The sequence below is a fragment of the Gopherus flavomarginatus genome, chromosome 1, assembly GCF_025201925.1.
Source record: "Gopherus flavomarginatus isolate rGopFla2 chromosome 1, rGopFla2.mat.asm, whole genome shotgun sequence".
Classification (NCBI taxonomy): domain Eukaryota; kingdom Metazoa; phylum Chordata; order Testudines; family Testudinidae; genus Gopherus; species Gopherus flavomarginatus.
In genome coordinates, this window is record NC_066617.1 from 33522060 (window position 1) to 33545684 (window position 23625).

Consider the following 23625-nt stretch of genomic DNA (forward strand, 5'->3'; position numbering starts at 1 on the left):
TGAAGTTTTTTTGCTGCAGGATGGCCACCTTAAGGTCTGCTATAGTGTGGCCAGGGAGGTTGAAGTGCTCTCCTACAGGTTTTTGTATATTGCCATTCCTAATGTCTGATTTGTGTCCATTTATCCTTTTCCGTAGAGACTGTCCAGTTTGGCCGATGTACATAGCAGAGGGGCATTGCTGGCATATGATGGCGTATATTACATTGGTGGATGTGCAGGTGAATGAACCAGTGATGGTTCATTCACCTGCACATCCACCAATGTAATATACGCCACATCCACCCAGCAATATCGTCAATCTATCCAACTACACACTCAGCCCAGAAGAAAAGTCTGTCCTATCTCGGGGACTCTCTTTCTGCCCTGCCACCTCCACCAACATGATACAGTTCTGTGGCGATCTGGAAGCCTACTTTCGCCGTCTCCGACTCAAAGAATACTTCCAGGACAACACTGAACAGTGCACTGATACGCAGGTGCCCTCCCACCAACAGCACAAGAAAAAGAACTCCACATGGACTCCTCCTGAGGGTCGAAATGACAGCCTGGACCTATACATTGAATGCTTCCGCCGGCGTGCACAGGCAGAAATCGTGGAACAACAACATCGCTTGCCTCACAACCTAAGTCGTGCAGAACGCAATGCCATCCACAGCCTCAGAAACCACCCTGACATTATCATCAAAGAGGCTGATAAAGGAGGTGCCGTTGTCATCATGAACAGGTCTGACTATCAAAAGGAGGCAGCCAGACAACTCTCCAATACCAAATTCTACAGGCCACTTCCCTCAGATCCCACTGAGGAATACACTAAGAAACTACAGCATCTACTCAGGACACTCCCTACACTAACACCAGAAGAAATCAACATACCCCTAGAGCCCCGACCAGGGTTATTCTATCTACTACCCAAGATCCACAAACCCGGAAATCCTGGACGCCCCATCATCTCGGGCATTGGCACGCTCACTGAAGGACTATCTGGATATATGGACTCTCTACTCAGACCCTATGCCACCAGCACTCCCAGCTATCTCCGTGACACCACTGATTTCCTGAGGAAACTACAATGCATTGGTGACCTCCCAGAAAACACCATCCTAGCCACCATGGATGTAGAGGCTCTCTACACAAACATCCCACACACAGATGGAATACAAGCTGTCAGGAACACTATCCCTGATGATGCCACAGCACAACTGGCTGCTGAGCTCTGTGCCTTTATACTTACACACAACTATTTCAAATTTGATGACAATATATATCTCCAGATCAGTGGCACTGCTATGGGCACCCGCATGGCCCCACAATATGCCAATATCTTCATGGCCGACCTGGAACAACGCTTCCTCAGCTCTCGTCCACTCACACCCCTTCTCTATCTACGCTACATTGATGACATCTTCATCATCTGGACCCATGGGAAGGAGACTCTGGAAAAATTCCACCATGATTTCAACAGCTTCCACCCCACCATCAACCTCAGCCTGGACCAATCTACACGGGAGGTCCACTTTCTTGACACCACGGTGCAAATAAGTGATGGTCACATTAACACCACCCTATATCGAAAACCCACCGACCGCTATGCCTACCTTCATGCCTCCAGCTTCCATCCCGGGCACATCACACGATCCATTGTCTACAGCCAAGCACTGAGGTACAACCGCATCTGCTCTAACCCCTCAGACAGAGACCAACACCTACAAAATCTCCACCAAGCATTCTCAAAACTACAATACCCGCACGAGGAAATAAGGAAACAGATCAACAGAGCCAGACGTGTACCCAGAAGCCTCCTACTGCAAGACAAACCCAAGAGAGAAACCAACAGGACTCCACTGGCCATCACATACAGCCCTCAGCTAAAACCCCTCCAACACATCATCAAGGATCTACAACCCATCCTGGATAATGATCCCACACTTTCACAGGCCTTGGGTGGCAGGCCAATCCTTGCCCACAGACAACCTGCCAACCTGAAACATATTCTCACCAGTAACTGCACACCACACCATAATAACTCTAGCTCAGGAACCAATCCATGCAACAAACCTCGATGCCAACTCTGCCCACATATCTACACCAGCGACACCATCACAGGACCTAACCAGATCAGCCACACCATCACTGGTTCATTCACCTGCACATCCACCAATGTAATATACGCCATCATATGCCAGCAATGCCCCTCTGCTATGTACATCGGCCAAACTGGACAGTCTCTACGGAAAAGGATAAATGGACACAAATCAGACATTAGGAATGGCAATATACAAAAACCTGTAGGAGAGCACTTCAACCTCCCTGGCCACACTATAGCAGACCTTAAGGTGGCCATCCTGCAGCAAAAAAACTTCAGGACCAGACTTCAAAGAGAAACTGCTGAGCTTCAGTTCATCTGCAAATTTGACACCATCAGCTCAGGATTGAACAAAGACTGTGAATGGCTTGCCAATTACAGAACCAGTTTCTCCTCTCTTGGTTTTCACACCTCAACTGCTAGAACAGGGCCTCATCCTCCCTGATTGAACTGACCTCGTTATCTCTAGCTTGCTTGCTAGCACACATATATATACCTGCCCCTGGATATTTCCATTACATGCATCTGAGGAAGTGGGTATTCACCCACGAAAGCTCATGCTCCAAAACGTCTGTTAGTCTATAAGGTGCCACAGGATTCTTTGCTGCTTTTACAGATCCAGACTAACACGGCTACCCTCTGATACTTGACACCATGCAAGGCACTGCATTTAGCCGTATGGAATGGAAATCCATCAACCTCATGAAGAAACTTGCACAAATACAGACAGATATCATCTTCCTTTCCAAATGCAAACGGATGGACATCATACCAAATGGACTAAAGGTAAAAAATCCACTGCTATCTACATACTACACAGACCACAGTGAGAGATTATGTCATACTCTATCAAAAAAACTGAGGAACCACCTGATCAGCATCCTATACAGCAAACAGGAAAACATCAAAAAAGAGCTCTCCAACCTGGAGACTCTCATTAATAACCAAACTTCTATGCAAACGGACTTCACTAGAATAAGACAGGAGATCTACATTACTCACTTCACCTCTCTTCAAAGGAAAAAGGACTGTAAGCTGTCTAAACTCCTACCTGCCACATGGGGCCACAACAGTGGTACCCCTAACCCACCCAGCAATATCGTCAATCTATCCAACTACACACTCAGCCCAGAAGAAAAGTCTGTCCTATCTCGGGGACTCTCTTTCTGCCCTGCCACCTCCACCAACATGATACAGTTCTGTGGCGATCTGGAAGCCTACTTTCGCCGTCTCCGACTCAAAGAATACTTCCAGGACAACACTGAACAGTGCACTGATACGCAGGTGCCCTCCCACCAACAGCACAAGAAAAAGAACTCCACATGGACTCCTCCTGAGGGTCGAAATGACAGCCTGGACCTATACATTGAATGCTTCCGCCGGCGTGCACAGGCAGAAATCGTGGAACAACAACATCGCTTGCCTCACAACCTAAGTCGTGCAGAACGCAATGCCATCCACAGCCTCAGAAACCACCCTGACATTATCATCAAAGAGGCTGATAAAGGAGGTGCCGTTGTCATCATGAACAGGTCTGACTATCAAAAGGAGGCAGCCAGACAACTCTCCAATACCAAATTCTACAGGCCACTTCCCTCAGATCCCACTGAGGAATACACTAAGAAACTACAGCATCTACTCAGGACACTCCCTACACTAACACCAGAAGAAATCAACATACCCCTAGAGCCCCGACCAGGGTTATTCTATCTACTACCCAAGATCCACAAACCCGGAAATCCTGGACGCCCCATCATCTCGGGCATTGGCACGCTCACTGAAGGACTATCTGGATATATGGACTCTCTACTCAGACCCTATGCCACCAGCACTCCCAGCTATCTCCGTGACACCACTGATTTCCTGAGGAAACTACAATGCATTGGTGACCTCCCAGAAAACACCATCCTAGCCACCATGGATGTAGAGGCTCTCTACACAAACATCCCACACACAGATGGAATACAAGCTGTCAGGAACACTATCCCTGATGATGCCACAGCACAACTGGCTGCTGAGCTCTGTGCCTTTATACTTACACACAACTATTTCAAATTTGATGACAATATATATCTCCAGATCAGTGGCACTGCTATGGGCACCCGCATGGCCCCACAATATGCCAATATCTTCATGGCCGACCTGGAACAACGCTTCCTCAGCTCTCGTCCACTCACACCCCTTCTCTATCTACGCTACATTGATGACATCTTCATCATCTGGACCCATGGGAAGGAGACTCTGGAAAAATTCCACCATGATTTCAACAGCTTCCACCCCACCATCAACCTCAGCCTGGACCAATCTACACGGGAGGTCCACTTTCTTGACACCACGGTGCAAATAAGTGATGGTCACATTAACACCACCCTATATCGAAAACCCACCGACCGCTATGCCTACCTTCATGCCTCCAGCTTCCATCCCGGGCACATCACACGATCCATTGTCTACAGCCAAGCACTGAGGTACAACCGCATCTGCTCTAACCCCTCAGACAGAGACCAACACCTACAAAATCTCCACCAAGCATTCTCAAAACTACAATACCCGCACGAGGAAATAAGGAAACAGATCAACAGAGCCAGACGTGTACCCAGAAGCCTCCTACTGCAAGACAAACCCAAGAGAGAAACCAACAGGACTCCACTGGCCATCACATACAGCCCTCAGCTAAAACCCCTCCAACACATCATCAAGGATCTACAACCCATCCTGGATAATGATCCCACACTTTCACAGGCCTTGGGTGGCAGGCCAATCCTTGCCCACAGACAACCTGCCAACCTGAAACATATTCTCACCAGTAACTGCACACCACACCATAATAACTCTAGCTCAGGAACCAATCCATGCAACAAACCTCGATGCCAACTCTGCCCACATATCTACACCAGCGACACCATCACAGGACCTAACCAGATCAGCCACACCATCACTGGTTCATTCACCTGCACATCCACCAATGTAATATACGCCATCATATGCCAGCAATGCCCCTCTGCTATGTACATCGGCCAAACTGGACAGTCTCTACGGAAAAGGATAAATGGACACAAATCAGACATTAGGAATGGCAATATACAAAAACCTGTAGGAGAGCACTTCAACCTCCCTGGCCACACTATAGCAGACCTTAAGGTGGCCATCCTGCAGCAAAAAAACTTCAGGACCAGACTTCAAAGAGAAACTGCTGAGCTTCAGTTCATCTGCAAATTTGACACCATCAGCTCAGGATTGAACAAAGACTGTGAATGGCTTGCCAATTACAGAACCAGTTTCTCCTCTCTTGGTTTTCACACCTCAACTGCTAGAACAGGGCCTCATCCTCCCTGATTGAACTGACCTCGTTATCTCTAGCTTGCTTGCTAGCACACATATATATACCTGCCCCTGGATATTTCCATTACATGCATCTGAGGAAGTGGGTATTCACCCACGAAAGCTCATGCTCCAAAACGTCTGTTAGTCTATAAGGTGCCACAGGATTCTTTGCTGCTTTTACAGATCCAGACTAACACGGCTACCCTCTGATACAGAACTGAGAGAGAATGCTAGGACAAGAATTCTGTATGGATCAGCGAGCAGTGGTGGTTTTGGAGATGGCTCTAATGACTGCTTGCACAGAATGAATGTAGGTCACTGCTTCTGTTGAATACCCTTAATTTTGATGAGGTCTTTGATTTCAGTTGGGCGTCTAGTAGATTTCTTCAGTAAATTCTATGTGGTATCTATGCAAGTCCTCGAGTAATACTTTGGCAATGTGCTGGCCTCTGAGCTACCAAGTTCGTGCTATGATTTGTAAGTCTCTTGAAAAATGTGATCTCAGCTATTCAGTGGAGTTGTATATCTTTTGATTAGATGTTGCAGAAGTCCGGGAGTATGTGTGTGTGTTTGTGTGTGTGAATTTATCCTCAGAATAGACTTTGAATAAAAAAGCAGAAAATCTGAATGAAACAAACAAATAAAACTCTGTGCATGTCACTTGAGTTAGCATGTTGGTACATATTGGGAAAGGTCACCATCAGTTCTCAGCCATTAGAAACAGTCTCTGCTCATTGTCATACTTGAAAATAAGTGCTTTTTTGAATGCTAAGCCGTGTTACAGTTTTCCTTCTATAAATAACTGTTTAACCAGAAAGCACTTGAAAAATGATTAAAAGCACTCTTTGTAATTAGAATGTTTGTTTGTATTCAGGCATACTGCAAATGTGTTAATAATAATTTTCAGCATATTGTTTTCTTTTGTTTCTTGCAGGGACTCCAACCGTCATGTTAAGGTAAAGCAGAAAAGTGCAGTGCTGAACATGCTAAAGAGGTTAGACAAAATAAGGTTCAGAGGTCACAAGAGAGATGAGTTCCTTGATTTAGCAGAGTCTCCAAATGCTTCAGATACTGAATGTGGAGATGAAATCCCAGTGAAAATACCTCGAACGTCACTCAGAGAGAATGACGAACTAAGAGACCCTGTAAGTATTCAATCTGGCTACATTTTTAAAGCTATTATCAGATTAAAAAAATAATGGAACATGGTAGCTGTTAATGCTACTCTCCTGATTTTTATTTTATTTTTTATTTTTTTGAAGTAATATTTTAGGATTAAGAAAGCAAATAAAAGGTGCACAGTTTTGAACATGCTCATATTTTTGTAACTGCACTTCAGTTCTTCCTTTTTGTTTGTGGACTTTAAGCCTGTTTACTCTAATGGTCCACTGCTATCTATGTCATGGAAGTATAAAGCTGTATTCAAATTTGGTGTTTCTTTATTCATGCTGTCCACTCTTGCTTCCCCTGGCTTTTGTGGGCCCATAGATCTATGGATGTAGTTAGCACCGGAAAGGAAGGACAATGATATTTAGCAATGTCAGCTCAGATTTTTAGGGGCAGTTAAGTGGTAGCAGAATGTTAACCAAGTCTCCCTCAACAAACTAGCATACTGTGGAGAATGTGGGAGATTTTTGTATTTCTGTGAATATATTTGTCCCTTAATTTACTTGCTTGATATTATTCTGTCTGACTGCATTAAGTTAAATCACAGGAGGTTGTTAGGGGAAAACAAATGAAACATTGACAAGGGAAGATACCTCTAGAGAGAACAGCAGCAGAACAATGGGGGGGGCAATTAATTGAGACACCCCCATCTGCCTGGCTCTTGCTAAGTCAAAAGGTTTATTTGTCCCAGGCCTAAACCTAGCATCAAAGAGAGCTAAACCATTGAAGATCCCTGTCTATCGAGAAATGGGGGTGAGTAGGAAGCAGTGCAGGAGGTGAGATTGACAGACACTTAGAGAATGCTTCTGGGGCTGGGTGTTTCTCTCCCAGCCCAGGAGTAGGGGTCTGTAGGCTGAGTGGAACTTAGCCAAAACTTGCATGAGGTTTAAGTAAGATGCGTATGTTTAGGCCGCCTTGTTATTTTAATGTTTCTCTCTCTAACTACTGTATTCCTGTTGAATAATACATAAACCTTTTGTTTTTAAAAGGCAGCACTGTGTTGCGGCATATTCTTTCTGGTTACAAAGCACATGCTCGCGCACGCGCTCTCTCTCTCGCCCCCCCCCCTCCTCTAAGACTCCTGCAGGGAGCAAAGCCAAATTGGCTCTGCTAAAGAAGCTATAGTGAATATGGGAGAAGGGGGGCTAGGGTGACCAGCTGTCCCGATTTTTGGTGTCTTTCTTATATAGGTGCCTATTACCCCCCACTTCCCCATCCTGATCTTTCACATTTGCTGTCTGGTCACCCTAAGGGGGGCTGAAACCTAGAGGTCCAGTCTAAGAGTAGCAGAGTTGCAGAATTCTTCCTTGAGTGAAGTGGAGACTCACAGCCTCTTACTAGGATGGGTGTACTTACAAGAGACAGTAGAGGGGTATAAGGCATAAATCGCTATGTGAGCCATGCTGTATGCCTTTAAACTGAGAAACTCAAAAAGCTTTAAACAGCAGTGCCCAGATCTAAAAAGTGCCCTTTTCCCTTTCAGAATAATAAGAGGTACTGAGCACTTGTGGAAAATCTGGCCATTAAAAATTGCAGTGGCCTTGTGAGGGAGGTGGGGGCAGCGACGGGGTGTGTCTGTGTCACTTTTTCATTCTCCACTGAAATGCAGAAGCCTTTGGTGTGAAATGCAAGGCCTGTTTAACACTATGCAGCGGCTGAAGAAGGGAGGTGAAGGACAGGTCAAGACTTTCAAAAGTTACTAGTGCTTTTAGACACCTCTGTTTTGTGGGTCCCTAGACTGAGATACCTTTTAAAATAGAGTGACTTTTCAGAAAAAGATAAATATCTATCTTCTGAAAATCAACCCACTTTTAAGGTTTCTCAACGACTGCCGCAGCCGTTCTTGATGGGATAGATGTCATTCTCATTCCAGTTCCCGTTCAACTAGACGTCATACTCGGGATTCCCCTCGCAATGACTTGGCACTGGGGCACCGGAGCTCCTGCCGCTGTCATGGGTACTGAAGAATCATTTCGGGCATGTACTAGTCCTCACCGTTGAGGTCCAGGTCCTGAGGGAAGTGACATCGCAGGCACCACCACTCGCTGTTTCCGTGAGACCGTGATCTTGATGTGACCTCGGCACTCAGCCGCCCATCCCCGACCTGCGTGGTCTAGCTGGGACAACTACTGCTACTGGGCCCTCAGCCAGGTCAGTGGCAAGGGGCCCCGTGGCAGGGACAGTGGTGCCAGATGGAGGCCCGCTCGGTCGCCGGACTGTCTCAGGCCCCATCAGCCTCGTCTGGCCATCTAAGAGGCAGACCGGCAGGCCACGAGTCGGCGGACCTGCATCCGGACTCTGATCTGGGGCTTGACGCCTCCTCCGCCAGTACTGGCTGAGGCCCACGGCTCTGTGCCGGCCCTTTCCCTGGCACCGGATGACACCATAATGGCATCCTGCCATCAGTCCCTCAGAAGAACTTTAAGGCGCACCAAGACCTGCTAAATCAGGTGGCATCCAGCCTCCAGCTTCAGGCCAAGGAAACGAAGGGCCCTTCCGATTCCCTCTTTAACGTGTTGTCCTCCTCGGCACTGGGCTGCGTGGTTCTGCCCCTGCACCAGGGTGTAGCCAACATTTCCAACACCCTGTGGCAAACTCCTGCCTCCTTGGCCCTATTCTCCAAGAAGGCTGAAAGGAAGTATTTTATGCTGGCCAAGGACCTTGAGTACCTCTATTCCCACCTGGCACCTAACTCGCTTGTGGTAGAGTCGCTAAATCACAGAGAGCGACAAGGCCAGCCTGCGCCTACCCCCAAAAATAAGGATGCCAGACGACTGGGCTCCTTTGGTAGAAAAATTTATTCTTCTGCAAGTTTCCAACTCGGGGTAGCCAACCACGAGGCCTTGCTGAGCAGGTATGACTTTAACTTGTGGGAGTCTCTGCCTAAGTTTGAGCCTTTCCTCCCAGACCGGGACAGGAAGGACTTTAAGGGCCTGGTAGAAGAGGGAGTGGCAGCGGCGAAAACAGCCCTGTAAGCGGTGTCGGATGCAGCCGACACTGCAGCCCACTTGATGGCTTTAGCGATTTTCCATATGCGGAGTGTCGTGGCTCCTCCTGTCTGGAGTGTCAGCGGAGGCACAATCCCTTATGCAGGACCTCCCTTTTGATGGGAAAGCTCTCTTTGCAGACCGGACGGATGTCAGGCTGCATGGGATGAAGGACTCCTGTACCACCTTGCAGAACTTGGGCCTCTATGTCCCTCCAGCTAAGGACAAAGCCAAACTGCAACTGTCGGCTCAACCTGCGAGGAGCAGGTATGAGCCCCTGTATAAGAGACCGAGGGACCAAAAATGCCGGTCTCAGCGACAGTACCGCTCCACCCACAGCCTGGACCCTCTAAGGGCAAGAGGCAGGGAAAGAGGCGGTTTTTGACTATTTACAGGGGACACTGGGCCAGTTGCCAGGGAGAACCCCCAATTAATAACGTTTGTGTTCTGCAATCGTTTGTCTGCCTTCCACATGGCGTGGTGCCGTATAACATCAGATCAGTGGGTCCTCAGCACCATTTCCAAAGGCTACATGTTGCAGTTCACCTCACCCACCCCAAACCATCTGCCTGACCCGGTGGACCCGGAGTGTGCCCATCTCCTAGGATATGAGGTGGACCATTTACTGCATCTGGGGGCAGTGGAAAGAGTACCAGAATTCCAGGGCAAAGGGTTTTATTCCTGGTACTTCCTGATCCCGAGGCCCATCCTGGACCTCCGGGGCCTAAACAGTTTTCTGGTCCGCTCCAAGTTCCGCATGGTGTCTCTGGCCTCTATTATCCCCTCCCTGGACCCGGGAGACTGGTATGCCTCCCTGGACCTCCAGGGCTCATACTTCCACATCCATATTTTCGAGGGGCACAAGAGCTTCATCTGCTTCCTAGTGGGGCTGGACCACTACCAGTTTGTGGTCCTTCCATTTTGGCCTATCCACAGCACCCAGGGTTTTCACAAAGTGTATGGCTGTGGTAGTGGCCTACCTCAGGTGAGATGGGGTACAGATCTTCCCATACCTGGACGATTGGCTTCTCAAGGGTGACTCGTGTTCCGAGGTAAAGACCCACGTGGAGCTGCTCCTCTCAACATGCGCTGGTCTTGACCTAGTGGTGAATGAGACCAAATAAACCTTAGTTCCAGTTCAGTGCACAGAGTTCATTGGGCTGCTGCTGGACTCTTCAAGGGCCGCAGCCTTTCCCCCTAGACAGGTTCGAGGCCCTGAGAGATCTCATCACCTCGGTCACGGTTTTCCTGGTGACAACAGCGAGAGCATGCCTTCAAATTCTGGGCCACATGGTGGCATGTACATATGTGGTCCGCTATGCCAGACTCCAAAGGAGGCCCCTGCAACTCTGGCTAGCCTCTCAATTCTCTGAGGCACAGGACGGGCTGGAGAAGGTTCTCACGGTTTCATCCCTGATACTGGCTTCCCTTCAATGATGGTCTTGCCCAAGCAATATACTGCAAGGGGTTCCCTTTTGGGATGCCAGCCCGTCTGTCGACCTGATGACTGACACGTCGGACCTGGGTTGGGGAGCCCACACAGGAAACATGCAAACCCAAGGGACGGGTCGATCTCAGACTTGTCCCTTCACATAAATGTCAAAGAGCACAGGGGAGTTCAGTTGGCGGGCGTGGCCTTTCACACGCACCTTTGCAGCAGGCTGATCAGCGTCCTCACGGACAACACCGCCGCCATGTACTACATCAACAGACAAGGTAGGACTCGCTCCCTAGTCCTCCGCTGGGAAGCCCTGAGCCTATGGGAGTTCTGCATAGCCCACGATATCTCCCTGAGGGCCATACACCTCCTGGGTGTCTGCAGTACACAGGCAAATCGCCTCAGCAGGGTCTTCTCCCCCCAGTATGAGTGGTCGCTCCACTTGGAGGTTGCTTACCGGCTCTTCTGAGAGTGGGGAGTTCCCCAGGTCGACCTCTTTGCAACCTGCCAGAACCAATGTTGCCCCCACTTCTACTCCGGGGAGAGATGGGAAGGGGTGTGATCTCTGATGCATTCCTCCTGAGGTGGTCGGGCCAGCTCCTCGATGCTTTCCCACCGTTCCCCCTCATCAACAAAGTCCTGCAAAAGGTAAAAACAGACAGGACGAGAGTCATCCTCATAGGCCCAGCATGGGCCCGCCAACACTGGTACAGGATCCTCCTTCGCCTCTTGGCGGGCCCCCTGAGGAGGCTGCCGCTTTGCCTGGACCTCCTCTCCCAGGATGGGGGCTGCCTCCTCCATCCTAATCTAGTCACACTCCACCTGGCAGCTTGGTTGCTCCATGGCTAGACGAGGAGGAGGGCAGGTGTTCAGAGTAGGTAAGGCGAGTCCTCGTGGAAAGCAGGAAGCCGTCCACGCACCATACATACATGGCGAAGTGATCCAGGTTCTCCAAGTGGGCGAGTGAGTGGGGAGTCTCCCCCTTCTCCGCACCTCTCCAGCTTATCCTGGACTACCTCCTGTCCCTTGGGACCCAAGAACTGGCACCCGCCTCGGTCAGGGTACACTTGGCGGCTATATCGGCCTTCCACCCGCCAGTGCAAAGGCTCTCAGTCTTCTCCCATTTTATGACCTCCTCCCACTTCCTGAAGGGCCTTGACCGTTGGTTCCCATATGCTAGACCCCCTGTGCCACAGTGGGACCTGAACCTGGTTTTGTCATGACTCAGGGGTCCTCCCTTTGAACGCCTGGCCACGTGTTCCTGGTCTCACCTCTCATGGAAGGTGCCTTCCTTGTCGCAATCACGTCAGCCCGCCTTGTCTCGGAACTCAGGGCCTTGACCTCAGAACCCCCCTATATGGTGTTCCACAGGGATCAGGTCCAGCTTCGCCCACACCCGGCGTTCCTCCCGAAGGTGGTCTCCGCCTTCCATGTGGATCAGAGCATCTTTCTCCCCATGCTCTGTCCTAAGCCCCATTCCTCCAGCGAGGAACGCCGCCTCCACATGCTCGATGTACGTAGAGCGCTGGCATTTTGCCTGGATTGGACCAAACCGTTCTGGAAATCCTTGCAGCTTTTTGTTGCCTCGGTTGAGTGGGTAAAGGGGCAACCTATCTCCACCCAGCGTCTTCTCTGCTGGATTATCTCATGTACCTACGTGCTATGACCTAGCAGGAGTTCCCCCACCACCAATCGTTAGGGCACCCAACAAGGGCTCAGGCCTCATCAGCTGCCTTCGTAGCCCATGTCCCTATCCAAGACATTTGTAGAGCGGCTAATTGGGCCTTGGGTCACACGTTTACTTTGCATTACGTGGTCGTCTCCCAGTCTAGGGATGACGCCGGGTTCGGCAGGGTGGTACTCTGTCGCGGTCTATCGTGAGCTCCTACCCACCTCCAACAGGGATAGTTTGGAATCTCCTACTGTGAAATACACGAGCAATCACTCGAAAAAAAAAAGGACAGTTACCCGTTCTGTAACTGGCGTTCTTCGAGATGTATTGCTCCTGTCTATTCCACACCCCGCCCTCCTTCCCTTCTGTCTGATTTGTCCGGTAAGGTGGGGGGAGTGAACAGCTCTCCTTATAGTGCGGTATAGAGGCACCACTCTAGAGGTCGCAGTGGCGCTCCCCCAGTACGGGTACTGCTAAGGAAAAAACGTCCGGCACCGGGACACGTGGCGGGCATGCACACCTACTGTGGAATACACCTGAGCAACATATCTCGAGGAACACCAGTTATAGAACAGGTAACTGTCCTTTCTCTACCTCATGGGGATGTGGAGGGTAAGTACATTAATGGTTTGCGATTCCGACACTACAGTGATCGGGGCTGTATAACTGCTAATCAAAATGTAGGTCCTGCTGTCAAAACTCTTACTAACTGACAAAGTGTGTGTGTGTGTGTGTGTGTGTGTGTGTACACGCATATGTGAGAGTGAGTGATAAAGATATATGGTGCCTGGTTTTAAGGACAGTGACTGTAAATTGGAGGGATTAGTTACCAAATGTGAATACAGTAGAACCTCAGAGTTAATGCCTTGGGAATGGAGGTTGGTTGTAAGTCTGAAATGTTTGTAACTCTGAACATAATTTAATGGTTGTTCTTTCAAACGTTTACAACTGAACATTAACTTAATACAGCTTTGAAACTACTATGCAGAAGAAAAATGCTGCTTTTAACCGTATTAATTTAAATGAAACAAGAACAGAAACAGTTTCCTTACCAACTTACTGTACTGTATTTGCTTTTGGGGGGGGAGGAGGGAGAATAGGGGGACTCTGTGCCTGATTGTGTACCTCCACTTCCAAATGAGGTGTGTGGTTGACCAGTGAGTTCGTAACTCTGAGGTTCTACTGTATCTGATGCCTGAAAACATCAGGCCTTATTGCAATATTAGTACTTCTATCCCAAGAATAGTTTTTTTCCTAAGGCTATGTGTTTGGAATCTGCATTAATGTGTTTAAGTCAATACCCCAAGCTCAAGTAAACATGAATTGTTTGGTTCAGTCTCACATGGAATTTCTTCTTCCCTCCTCTCCTCTCCCCAAACTACTTACTAAGTTAAACAATTTAAGATATACTCTCTTCATGGTACTTTCAAAAGGAACAGAGGTAGGGTGGGAAGATCAAGTCTTGTAATACTTCACTCTCCATGACTTACTCCCTGAGGTACTGAACAAGACTATGAAAAGTAAGCATGAACACTAGATCTTGCATATGCCTGTTTACGTGTTAGACTGCATAGTCCTAAAATTGTATCTACACTAGATATCCTACAGTGGCAAGGGGTTCTTCCTTTGCTGTAGTAAAATCCACCTCTCTAAGAGGCACTTGCTAGGTTGACAGAATTCTTTCATCAATTTAGCACTGTCTACACCAGGAATAACGTCAGTTAAATTATGTCTTTCAAGAGTATGAATTTTTCATGTCCCTGAGCAACATAGCTGGATCAGCCTAACTTTCTAGCATAGACCAGTCCTTAGTCTTTATTTCTCCACTTTCCTGTATTTTTTTCTGCTTTCGCTGCGTCACCAGTGCAGTGGTGATGATGCTATTAAAAGCCAAGACAGAGTGCAAAACTGTTGCCATCATGCATGTTATTTCAGCCAAGCAGAACAGAAAAATGAAGTACAATTTTGATCTCTTATGAAATCTGCCTGAGCACATACCCCAAGGGGTCCTCACCAATGCTTTTAGGCCCCACATTTATGTCCCTTGATGTGCAGATGAACTCTCCTTGCCAATAGTGAAAATTCCACAGTGCATCAAATGCAGTATAGTTAAAAGGACTAACTGGCGATTCTCTTAGATAAATAACTTGCCAAGGGGATTGCTGCTCTGCCTCGGAATTTCTTTTTAACACTCAATTCGGTGTTTGTATGAGATGTCAGATTGATGGTCATGTAGACTATAGCATCTTGTCTATAAAACTATAAAATCGGTGCAGCATGGGCAGCGAAATGCAAGTCACTTCTATATTGTGTCATGAATCTGAATGGAATGGAGCAAAAGGGAAATTTAGTCTCCTTTCAGTACTTGCCTTGTGAACTTGCCAAGGCTTGGCAGGCTTTGTAATGTGGACATCTGCCCACTAAGAACTGGACTAAGGCCACCAATACACAAGCCCACTAAATCATCACAGATGGTGACTTTCAGTCACTACTACCTAGGTGGGGTTTGAACCAGTGACCTAGTGCACAATCCTGCAAATAACAGAGAACATAGTTCTCCCTACTGTGAGTACTTGCTCGAGTAAGGACTACCCACTGTAGTCCGTGTTGAAAGGATGTGAAAAGCTCCATGCCCACTAAATCCATTGAGCCAGCAGCTGCACAGCAACTCATACATTTTAAGTTATTTTGGGGCTAAAACTTGACTTAAGCTGTCTGTAAAGAAGACTTTTTTCTTACATAATTTAATTTTAATATGTTCATTTAATATTCAGTTAGAAAATACAAAAAAAGTATACAGTATGTGAAATACTTTGTGTGCCATTTTTTTTAATAGAAATTGGGATTTTAGCAATTTGTTTTCCTCGGGTAAAAGAGCTAGAATGTAGAATTTAAGGCCAAAAGGGACAGTTAATCATCTAGTCTGACTGCCTAAATTGCCACTAAGCTGCCTGCCTATTAAGTGCAATGCAGGAGCTCAGGGCTGCACTTAATGCCTCTCCCCAAGGCCTGGACCTGCCTTGGCCCCGACTCAGCCCAGAGTGGAACTTGCTGCAACTGGGGGAGAGACGCTCCTCCCCCAGCCCTGACCTGGCCTGACCTGGACCTGCCACGGTGGGGAGAGGGACCCACCCCACCTCAAGCCCAGGTGCTGCTGCGGGGGGACAGAGCTGCGGGGGAGTCCTCTCTCCCCACCACAGGTCTGGGAAACCCATCTGGACCGCAAACCGCTTATCCCCACCCCAGAGCCTGCACCCCAACCCTCTGCCCCAGCCCTGAGCCCCACCACACAGTCTGCACCCCCAGCCAGAGCCCTCATCCCTGCCCCGTACCCCAACCCTCTGCTCCAGCCCTAAGCCCCCACCCACATGCTGAACCCCTTGGCCCTCCCCACCACATGAATTTTGTTGTGTGCACCAATAGGGAGGGGAAAATTGCTGATTACCTGTACATACCAGGCCATTCAATTTCACCCATTTATCCCTGGATTGAGCCCAATAATTTGAGTCTGGATAAAGCACATCTTCCAGGAGGGTTTCCTGTCTTGATTTGAAGACCTCAAGAGACAGTCCCCGACTTCCTGTGGTAGTTTGTTCTATTAGTTAATCATCCTCACTGTTAAATTTTTTGGCCTATATTTCTAATTTCAATTTGTCTTTCACTGTTAGGTTAAAGAGCCCTTTAGTACCCAGTGTTTTCTCCTTGTGAAGATACTTATACACTGCAATCGGGTGGATTACAAATCAATTTTAAAATTTTTTAATTAATATGTCTCTTAAAAATAAACCTATTTAAAATTAATTTTGAAATGACAACTTATATCAAGGCCTATATTTGCTATAATTTATTTTTAAAAGTTTAAAAGTTATATTCAAGCAGTAAAGGTTTGCTGGCAAAGTTTTAAAGAGAGCCTGACCACTGAACTGGTAGAATTCACTAGCTAAATACTTGGAACCAGAATTTGAAGTGCTGCACCAGCCTAGGAGTAGTCTTCACTGTAAGTGAAGAGAGTCTATTTTCTTAATTCCATTCAGTTCAGAGAGTTGTTTATTCAAAGTTCAGAAACCAGTTGGTGGTTGAAAAAGGAGAGCTTGTTTCCTTTTCCAGTCACGAATAAAAGTAAATTGTGAAGAAAAGTTCTTCTAGTTGTAAAATCTTAAAGGTTATGGTGACCAGACGTAATAGGATAAATGGACTAACTGCAGATAATCAGTTAACCTTCGCTTAATCAGTTTTAAATGCAAAACATGTTTTGATAAACTTTACTAATGTATCCAGCACCTTTAAATTAATTTTAATTAATGAAAAATAACTTTAAAATGCTGTTCCTGTGCCTTAATTGAATTCCAACTTCCATCCAAATGGAGCTTTGTAATAGAAAATAAAAAATCATCATAGTCAAATAAGAAAGAAATGATAATAAGTGAAACTCAAGAATCTGAATGTGTTGTAAGCTGCATAATTGCTTAAATAAATGTCTGGATATAGTGTACCATCCTGGTTAGTAATTAGTATCATATTTAGTATGAAAGCTATGTTTAGTTGCAAATGCACGTTATAATGAAAGTGGATGAGTCATTCTGCAAGGAGATAAGATTAGTTAACACACCTGAGCTGGTACTAGTATTAATGGGGAACTTTAACTTCCCTGATATCTATTGTAAGATTGTTACAGCAAAATATAATATGTCCTGCAAGTTCTTAGCATGTGTAGGGGACAAGGGGGTCATTCATTTTGGATCTGGTTTTGACAAACAGGGATGATTAGTTGCAAATAGGGTGACCAGATATCCTGATTTTATAGGGACAGTCCCGATTTTCAGGTCTCTTTCTTATGTAGAGTCCTATTACCCTCCACCACCTGTCCTGATTTTTCGCATTTGCTGTCTGGTCACCCTAGTTGCAAACATGAAGGTGGTTGGGAACTAGGATGGAAGTGATCATGGTCTAATGGAATTCAAGATCCTAAGGAAAGGAGGACATGAGAACAGCAAAACAAAGACACAGGACTTCAGAAATGCAGATTTTAACAAACTGAGAGAAATAAGAAAGGCCCCATTGAAAGATCAATTAGAAAGAAAAGGAGTCAAAGTGGCTGGCAGTTTTAAAGATGATGTATTACTAGAGGCTCAACATCAAGGTATTCTGATGCAGAGGAAAGATGAGAGCCGCAAGAGGCCAGTGTGGCTGCACTAGGAGCTTTTTAGAGATCTAAAAACCTAAAGGGATACCTACAGGAAATGGAGGGTGATGTCACCAAGGAAGTATACATGGGAATAGCATGAGTGTGCGGGGACAAAATCAGGAAAGCTAAGGCAAAGAATGTTAGTGACAACAGGAAAGGGGTTCTACAAATATGTCTGACAAAAATAAAAAAGATGGTGTGGGTTTGCTGCTCAATGGAGAAGGTGAGCCGGCAACAGAATATGATAGGAAGGCAGAGCTGTTCAATGCCTGTCTTGCCTCAGTCTTCTCACAAAAAATAACATGTGACTGGACAACTAGCAAAGTTATAGACAGACAGTAAAGGGAAGGGATGCAAATCAGGATAAGTAAAGAACACATTAGAGATCTTCTGACCAATTTGAATTCAAGTCAGCAGGGCCTGATGCCATTCACCACAGGTTACTGAAGGAATTAGCTGAAGAAATCTGAGCCACTGGCAATAACATTTGCAAATTCATGCATGACAGGAGAGGTCCTGGAAGAGTGGAGAAGGGATAACGTATTGCCCATCTTAAAAGGGGGAAAAAGGAGGAGCCAGGGAACTATAGACCAATCAGCCTGACTTCAATACGTGGGAAGTTGTTAGAGCAATGTATAAAACATTCAGTTTGCCAGTAGCTGAAGGATGAAGAGGTAATCACTAGCAACCAGCCTGAATTTACTAAGAATAAATCATGCCAAACCAGCTTGATTTCCCACATGACATTCTGGTAGGTAAGCTGGAGAAATGTGGGCTTGGCGAAACTACCATTAAGTGGATACATTATTGGTTAACCAATAGCAAATAGAGTAACTATTGAATGGTGTCAGATTGGAGAGAGGTCTCAAGTGGGATCCAGAGGGATCTGTTCTGGGTCTGGTGTTTATTCTTACATCCAGGTCATTAATGAAGATGTTAGAGAGCATACTGGTCAAATTTGCAGATGAAACAAAGCTGAGGGGTTGCGAACACTTAGGAGGATAGAGCTAAAATTCAAAGGGCTCCTGATAAATTGAAGAACTGGGCTATACACAGCAAAATGAAATTCAGCAAAGACAAATGTACGATGCTACACTTACAGAGGGAAAACCAAATGCAGAATGGAGGATAACTGGGTTGGTAGCAGCACTGCTGAGAAGAATCTGGGAGTTGTGGTGGATCACAACCTCAACATGAGTCAGCAATGCGATGCTGTTGCACAAAAAAAAAAAAAGCAAATGCAATTTGGGTTGCATTAGACAGAGGCATAGCATGCAAGTCATGGGAGGTGATAGCACCACTCTACTCGGGTCTGGCTAGGACTCAGCTGGAGTACTGTGTCCAGTCACCAATGTATAGAAAGGGTGTAGAGAAACTGGAAAAGATCCAAGGACCAATGGCAAAGATGATCAAAGAGATGGAATGCAATCCATATGAGCAAAGGCTGAAGGAACTGGGTCTATTTAGTTTGCAAAGGAGGCGATTAAGGAGGGACATGAGAGCAGTCTTCAAAACATGACTATTGCTACTTTGGTAAGATACAACATGTTATAGTTGCTAGATCTTCAGACTGGAAACAGCAGATCTGCCTTTTATTCCTCAGCTCTGCCACTGACTTGCTGTGACCTTGGCCAGTGTTTTGACTTCTGTGCCTTAGCTTTTCCTAGCTGTGAAATAAGATGGTAATGCTTATTCACCTTTGTAAAACTCTGTGTCCAAAGGATGGAGAAAACATTTTACAGTGCTAAATGCTGTTTAATTGGATTCATTGATATTTGTGTGCAAAGGAACTGTGGGCAGTTGGTTTGTTAATTCATATGGTCTCTTGGAAAAAACAAGGTTCTATGCAAAACTGATTAAGAACCTGCATTGAACTGACAAAGTGAGGACCGCAAATTGATGCTGCTACTTTGTCCTTAACTGGGTACTCTCTTGTACCTGGCATGTCATCTGAAAACACAATGTAGTGCTACTTACAATGAAAGTCCACCACCTGACTCCTAGGATTATATCTGACTAAGTTATTGTAGTGTATAAAATGTGTTTTTTAAAAAAATTAGTTGTTGAGCATCATTTTGGAATATCTTTTACTTTTGTCAATTTAAATTGAACCTTTAACATGACTGTCCCCAAACTATTTCTACAGTGCTCTGAAGATGCAAAGCACCATATGAATGCTATTAGTTCTGTAAAATGTCTTTCAGTATTTACAAAAAGAACAGGAGTACTTGTGGCACCTTAGAGACTAACAAATTTTTTTGAGCATAAGCTTTGGTGGGCTACAGCTCAGTTCATTGGATGCATAGACTGGAACATAGTCTGTGCATCCAGTGAAGTGGGCTGTAGCTCACGAAAGCTTATGCCCAAATTTGTTAATCTCTAAGGTGCCAGAAGTACTCCTGTTCTTTTTGTGGATACAGACTAACGCGGCTGCTACTCTGAAACCTTTCAGTATTTATATCTAAACTAGAACAGTATTAAATTTTGGGGTTGCGTGGCATGCAACAGGGTCTCTAGTTTTAAATTTCTGCTGCTCTTCAAACTCTGGAAATAATTCCAAGTTTTTAGTGTTAATTCAGAGTTTTACCAATTTATCCACTTTTCCTTTCACTTTTTTCTCTTTTTTTAACACATTCCAGAGTCCTTTGTTCCAGACACAGTCCTTCCAGTCAGAAGTACTGGGCAGTACTTGCCTCCCTTTATAACCAAGGCCACTCTTTGGATGGCCAAATAGCTTACCTTGAAATGACGTGGTATTATTTCCCAAGGGCTTGGTATGCTGCCTCCTCACTCCTCTCACATGTTGTTGCCCTAGGAAATAGGAGACCGATTTAAGTATGATGTCAGTATCTAAGAAGATATACGTAGAACAAGCCAAGTGCATTAGCTTACCATGCAGTTTTGCAAGCCCCACCTGACACTGTCATCTTATCCTAAACCAGTTAATCAAACTGTGGTTTTCTTCATTCTCTGTGGCTAGGTGCTCAAAATTAGCTGCAGACTCAAATGTCCAGATGCTCATTTTTGTACATAGTATTTTGATTGTACTGAACTTTTTGTATTTTTAACTTCTTTAGATTTATGCTTGATAGAATGTGTATCATAGACTGCAGGCATCCTAGATGTTGTGCAAAAGTACATGGCAAGAAAAAACACCAGATGCCTAAACTGTGCCACTTACCATAAACCAAACCATCAAGCCAGAAAATTACTGCCAAAATTACCCTCCTTGACCAACAGTGCACAATATCCACCATATTAAGATATAGTTATATTAAATAAGAGGCACGGTTGTCTAATAGCTAAAGTACAGAAGTGGGAATGAGGAGGCCTAGGTGCTCTCATCAGTGAGGACGATGGCCAACATCTTGTACATCTTTTATCTTTTCTTAAGGTTAAGATCTCTGCTTTGGATGTTCGATATGAATGAGTAAGAAATGAGACTTTGGAGGAATATAGCCTTGAGTAAAGCTGTTGCCTTTTACTCCTGGGGGAATTCTGCCTCACTGCACTTGTACAGAATTCATGGACTCCACAGATTTCTTTGCTTCCCCGCAGAAAAATGACTCCTGATGATGAAGCAAAGGGAAGCCGCAAGAGTGGTCATGTGCCCCATCCCCGGCAGTGCAGGCAGATTGGTTCGGGCACCAAGAGCAGGTGGTAGAGACATAACTGCTGGGACTGGGCAGCCATGTGTGAGAGAGAGAGAGACACTCTGTCCCTCTTGCTCACTATTGTGGTATACTTGGTGTTGAGGGGCCAGGCTTTGGGGTATTTCTGAAGAGGTAGGTGTGGGGCAGGCCCTGTTCCCTCAGGCAGAGCAGAATGTAGCAGCCTGCCTGATTAGTGAATTATTGTAATTGTTCTTAGTGAATAGTCCCAGGACTATAAAACAGGTGCAAAAAATTTTAAGGCTTCTTTTTGTTGCCAAAGTGATGTAAAGGAGCCTTATTGTAAAGGACGGTATGGCTTTGTAAGTACTTATGGTGCTTTAGTGATTAGAACTGGTCTAAATGTTTGGAATGAAAACGTTTCCTATCAAAATGTGCTCCATGAGTGGTTTGCTACTGACCTTTTGGGAGATGGTCGGTAGCCAGTATAAAGTGAGTTTGATTCCCCAGCCTTCACTTGCTCTTCAGTTGCCTATGATGTAACACTGAGCATATGGCTGCGTATATTTGTTGACTAATAACTAGAAGTTAAAGGGTCAACATACATTACTATTAGACAAAGGGGGTTTGGTTATTTCTTCCAATGTTCCCCCCTCGCATGCTCCGTCAATTGTATTGTAGTTTAAATAAATTAGCAAAATAATTGAAACCAGCTTCATGATGATGTACAGATTATAATATGCAAAATTTTGCAGAATTTTAAAATACTGGTCACGGAATTTTTAATTTTTGTGTGTGCAGAATTCTCCCAGGAGTAGCCCTTAAACTGGTCTATTGCTTTTAATGTAATGCATTGTCAACTACCATGCTCATACTGTAAGCTGACTTTGTGACTGAGTGGTGTCAATAGCCTTAGTATTAAACAAGCAGAAGACGCATTGTTTCTAGTCTAAGGAGTTTGCAGTTTGAATTTGAATGCAGACTGAAGCTGAGAGATGATGCTTATTGTGAAATGTTTTTATACATACTACCCTTTAAATCCTGAGTTGGCAGGTTACTGCTTCAAACCACAGAACGTTGATGGTGATTTGAGGCATGTATGCCACCAACTTCCTCCTCTTACCCCTTTCTGTTGCTGAGCCTTCACTCTCTTGGCTCTTGTGATGTTGTCATTTCACTAGTTGTCATAAAGTCTTAGACCTTGTCTTCACTACAAAATTTAATTGTATTCGAATGTTTACTACCGTGATGCTTCCTACAACTCTGTATACAGGAACACTTTGTGGTCAACATCATATCAGCTAGTTCTAATTTTGTCCAAGCTAGAGAGGAACTGAACTGCTAATGTGAGAAATTAACAGAAAACTATTCTGTGTGGGAATCTCTTTCCAGGCTTTCTCTACATATCACAAAGATGCAAGAAAGGGCATAAGCCTGATTTCTGCCTGCCTACCTCCTCCTCCTTCCTTTTTAAAGGGAGCAGTTTTCTTGTATTTGGCCACACTGGCAAACCTTGCTAACTCCTTTGTATCCTGAATTACTGGTAGCTTTGCTCCGCCCTTCCTGGTCACTCCCAGGCATTCAGGGATGTATTACATATTTGATATAATCAAGTTTTGAGATGTACTACTTTTTAAACTAAGAAAAAAATAATCCCGATGATAGCTTCCAGAATCATGTATAGTGAGAACTGGGTTATAGCAGTGTCCTTAGAGATTTCCTGATATGGTTCTGCTGGCCAGTGAATATTTCTACTTGGTATGTCATCCTGTTCTGTGACATTTTGCAGTTTGATGTGTGGCATGTTGTGGCACAGTTCCTTAAACAGCCCTGTATTATCTTTTACACTGGGAGTTGAGGATCTGTCACTTGTAAGTGCTTGATGCCAACTGCATAATTTGTAGCTGATGCTCAAGGATGTGGCTTTTTCACAGCCCTGAGCACTGTAGCTATGTCGACCTAAATCTTAAGTGTAGAGTAGGTCTGAGTTTCTTAAAATGTCTTACAAATAATAACAAATGAAGTTTTGTAATAGCTTTGTAAATGTACTAGATGATCCATATTTACAGATGAGGAAACTGATACTGGGATACTAATTACTTGTTCACATTCACCTACAGGGTTAACCAATAGGCTAGGTTTCAACAATGGTTTTAAA

The 23625-nt window shown here is 45.5% G+C and overlaps 1 protein-coding gene across 4 annotated transcripts in view; it reads left to right on the top strand.

Annotated features, from left to right (window-relative positions):
• The window catches only part of GRAMD4 (GRAM domain containing 4), a 175450-nt gene that overhangs the window by 69179 nt on the left and 82646 nt on the right, over nucleotides 1-23625 (top strand). For 2 of the 4 annotated variants that reach the window (XM_050936213.1, XM_050936214.1), the window contains exon 2: nucleotides 6342-6552. The exons of 1 other annotated variant lie outside the window; for it this stretch is intronic. In XM_050936213.1, the coding sequence (XP_050792170.1) occupies nucleotides 6342-6552 (211 nt within the window). Of the gene's footprint in view, nucleotides 1-6341; nucleotides 6553-21414; nucleotides 21514-23625 lie in introns of those variants that run through there. One more of the 4 variants, XM_050936215.1, reaches the window with a different exon arrangement.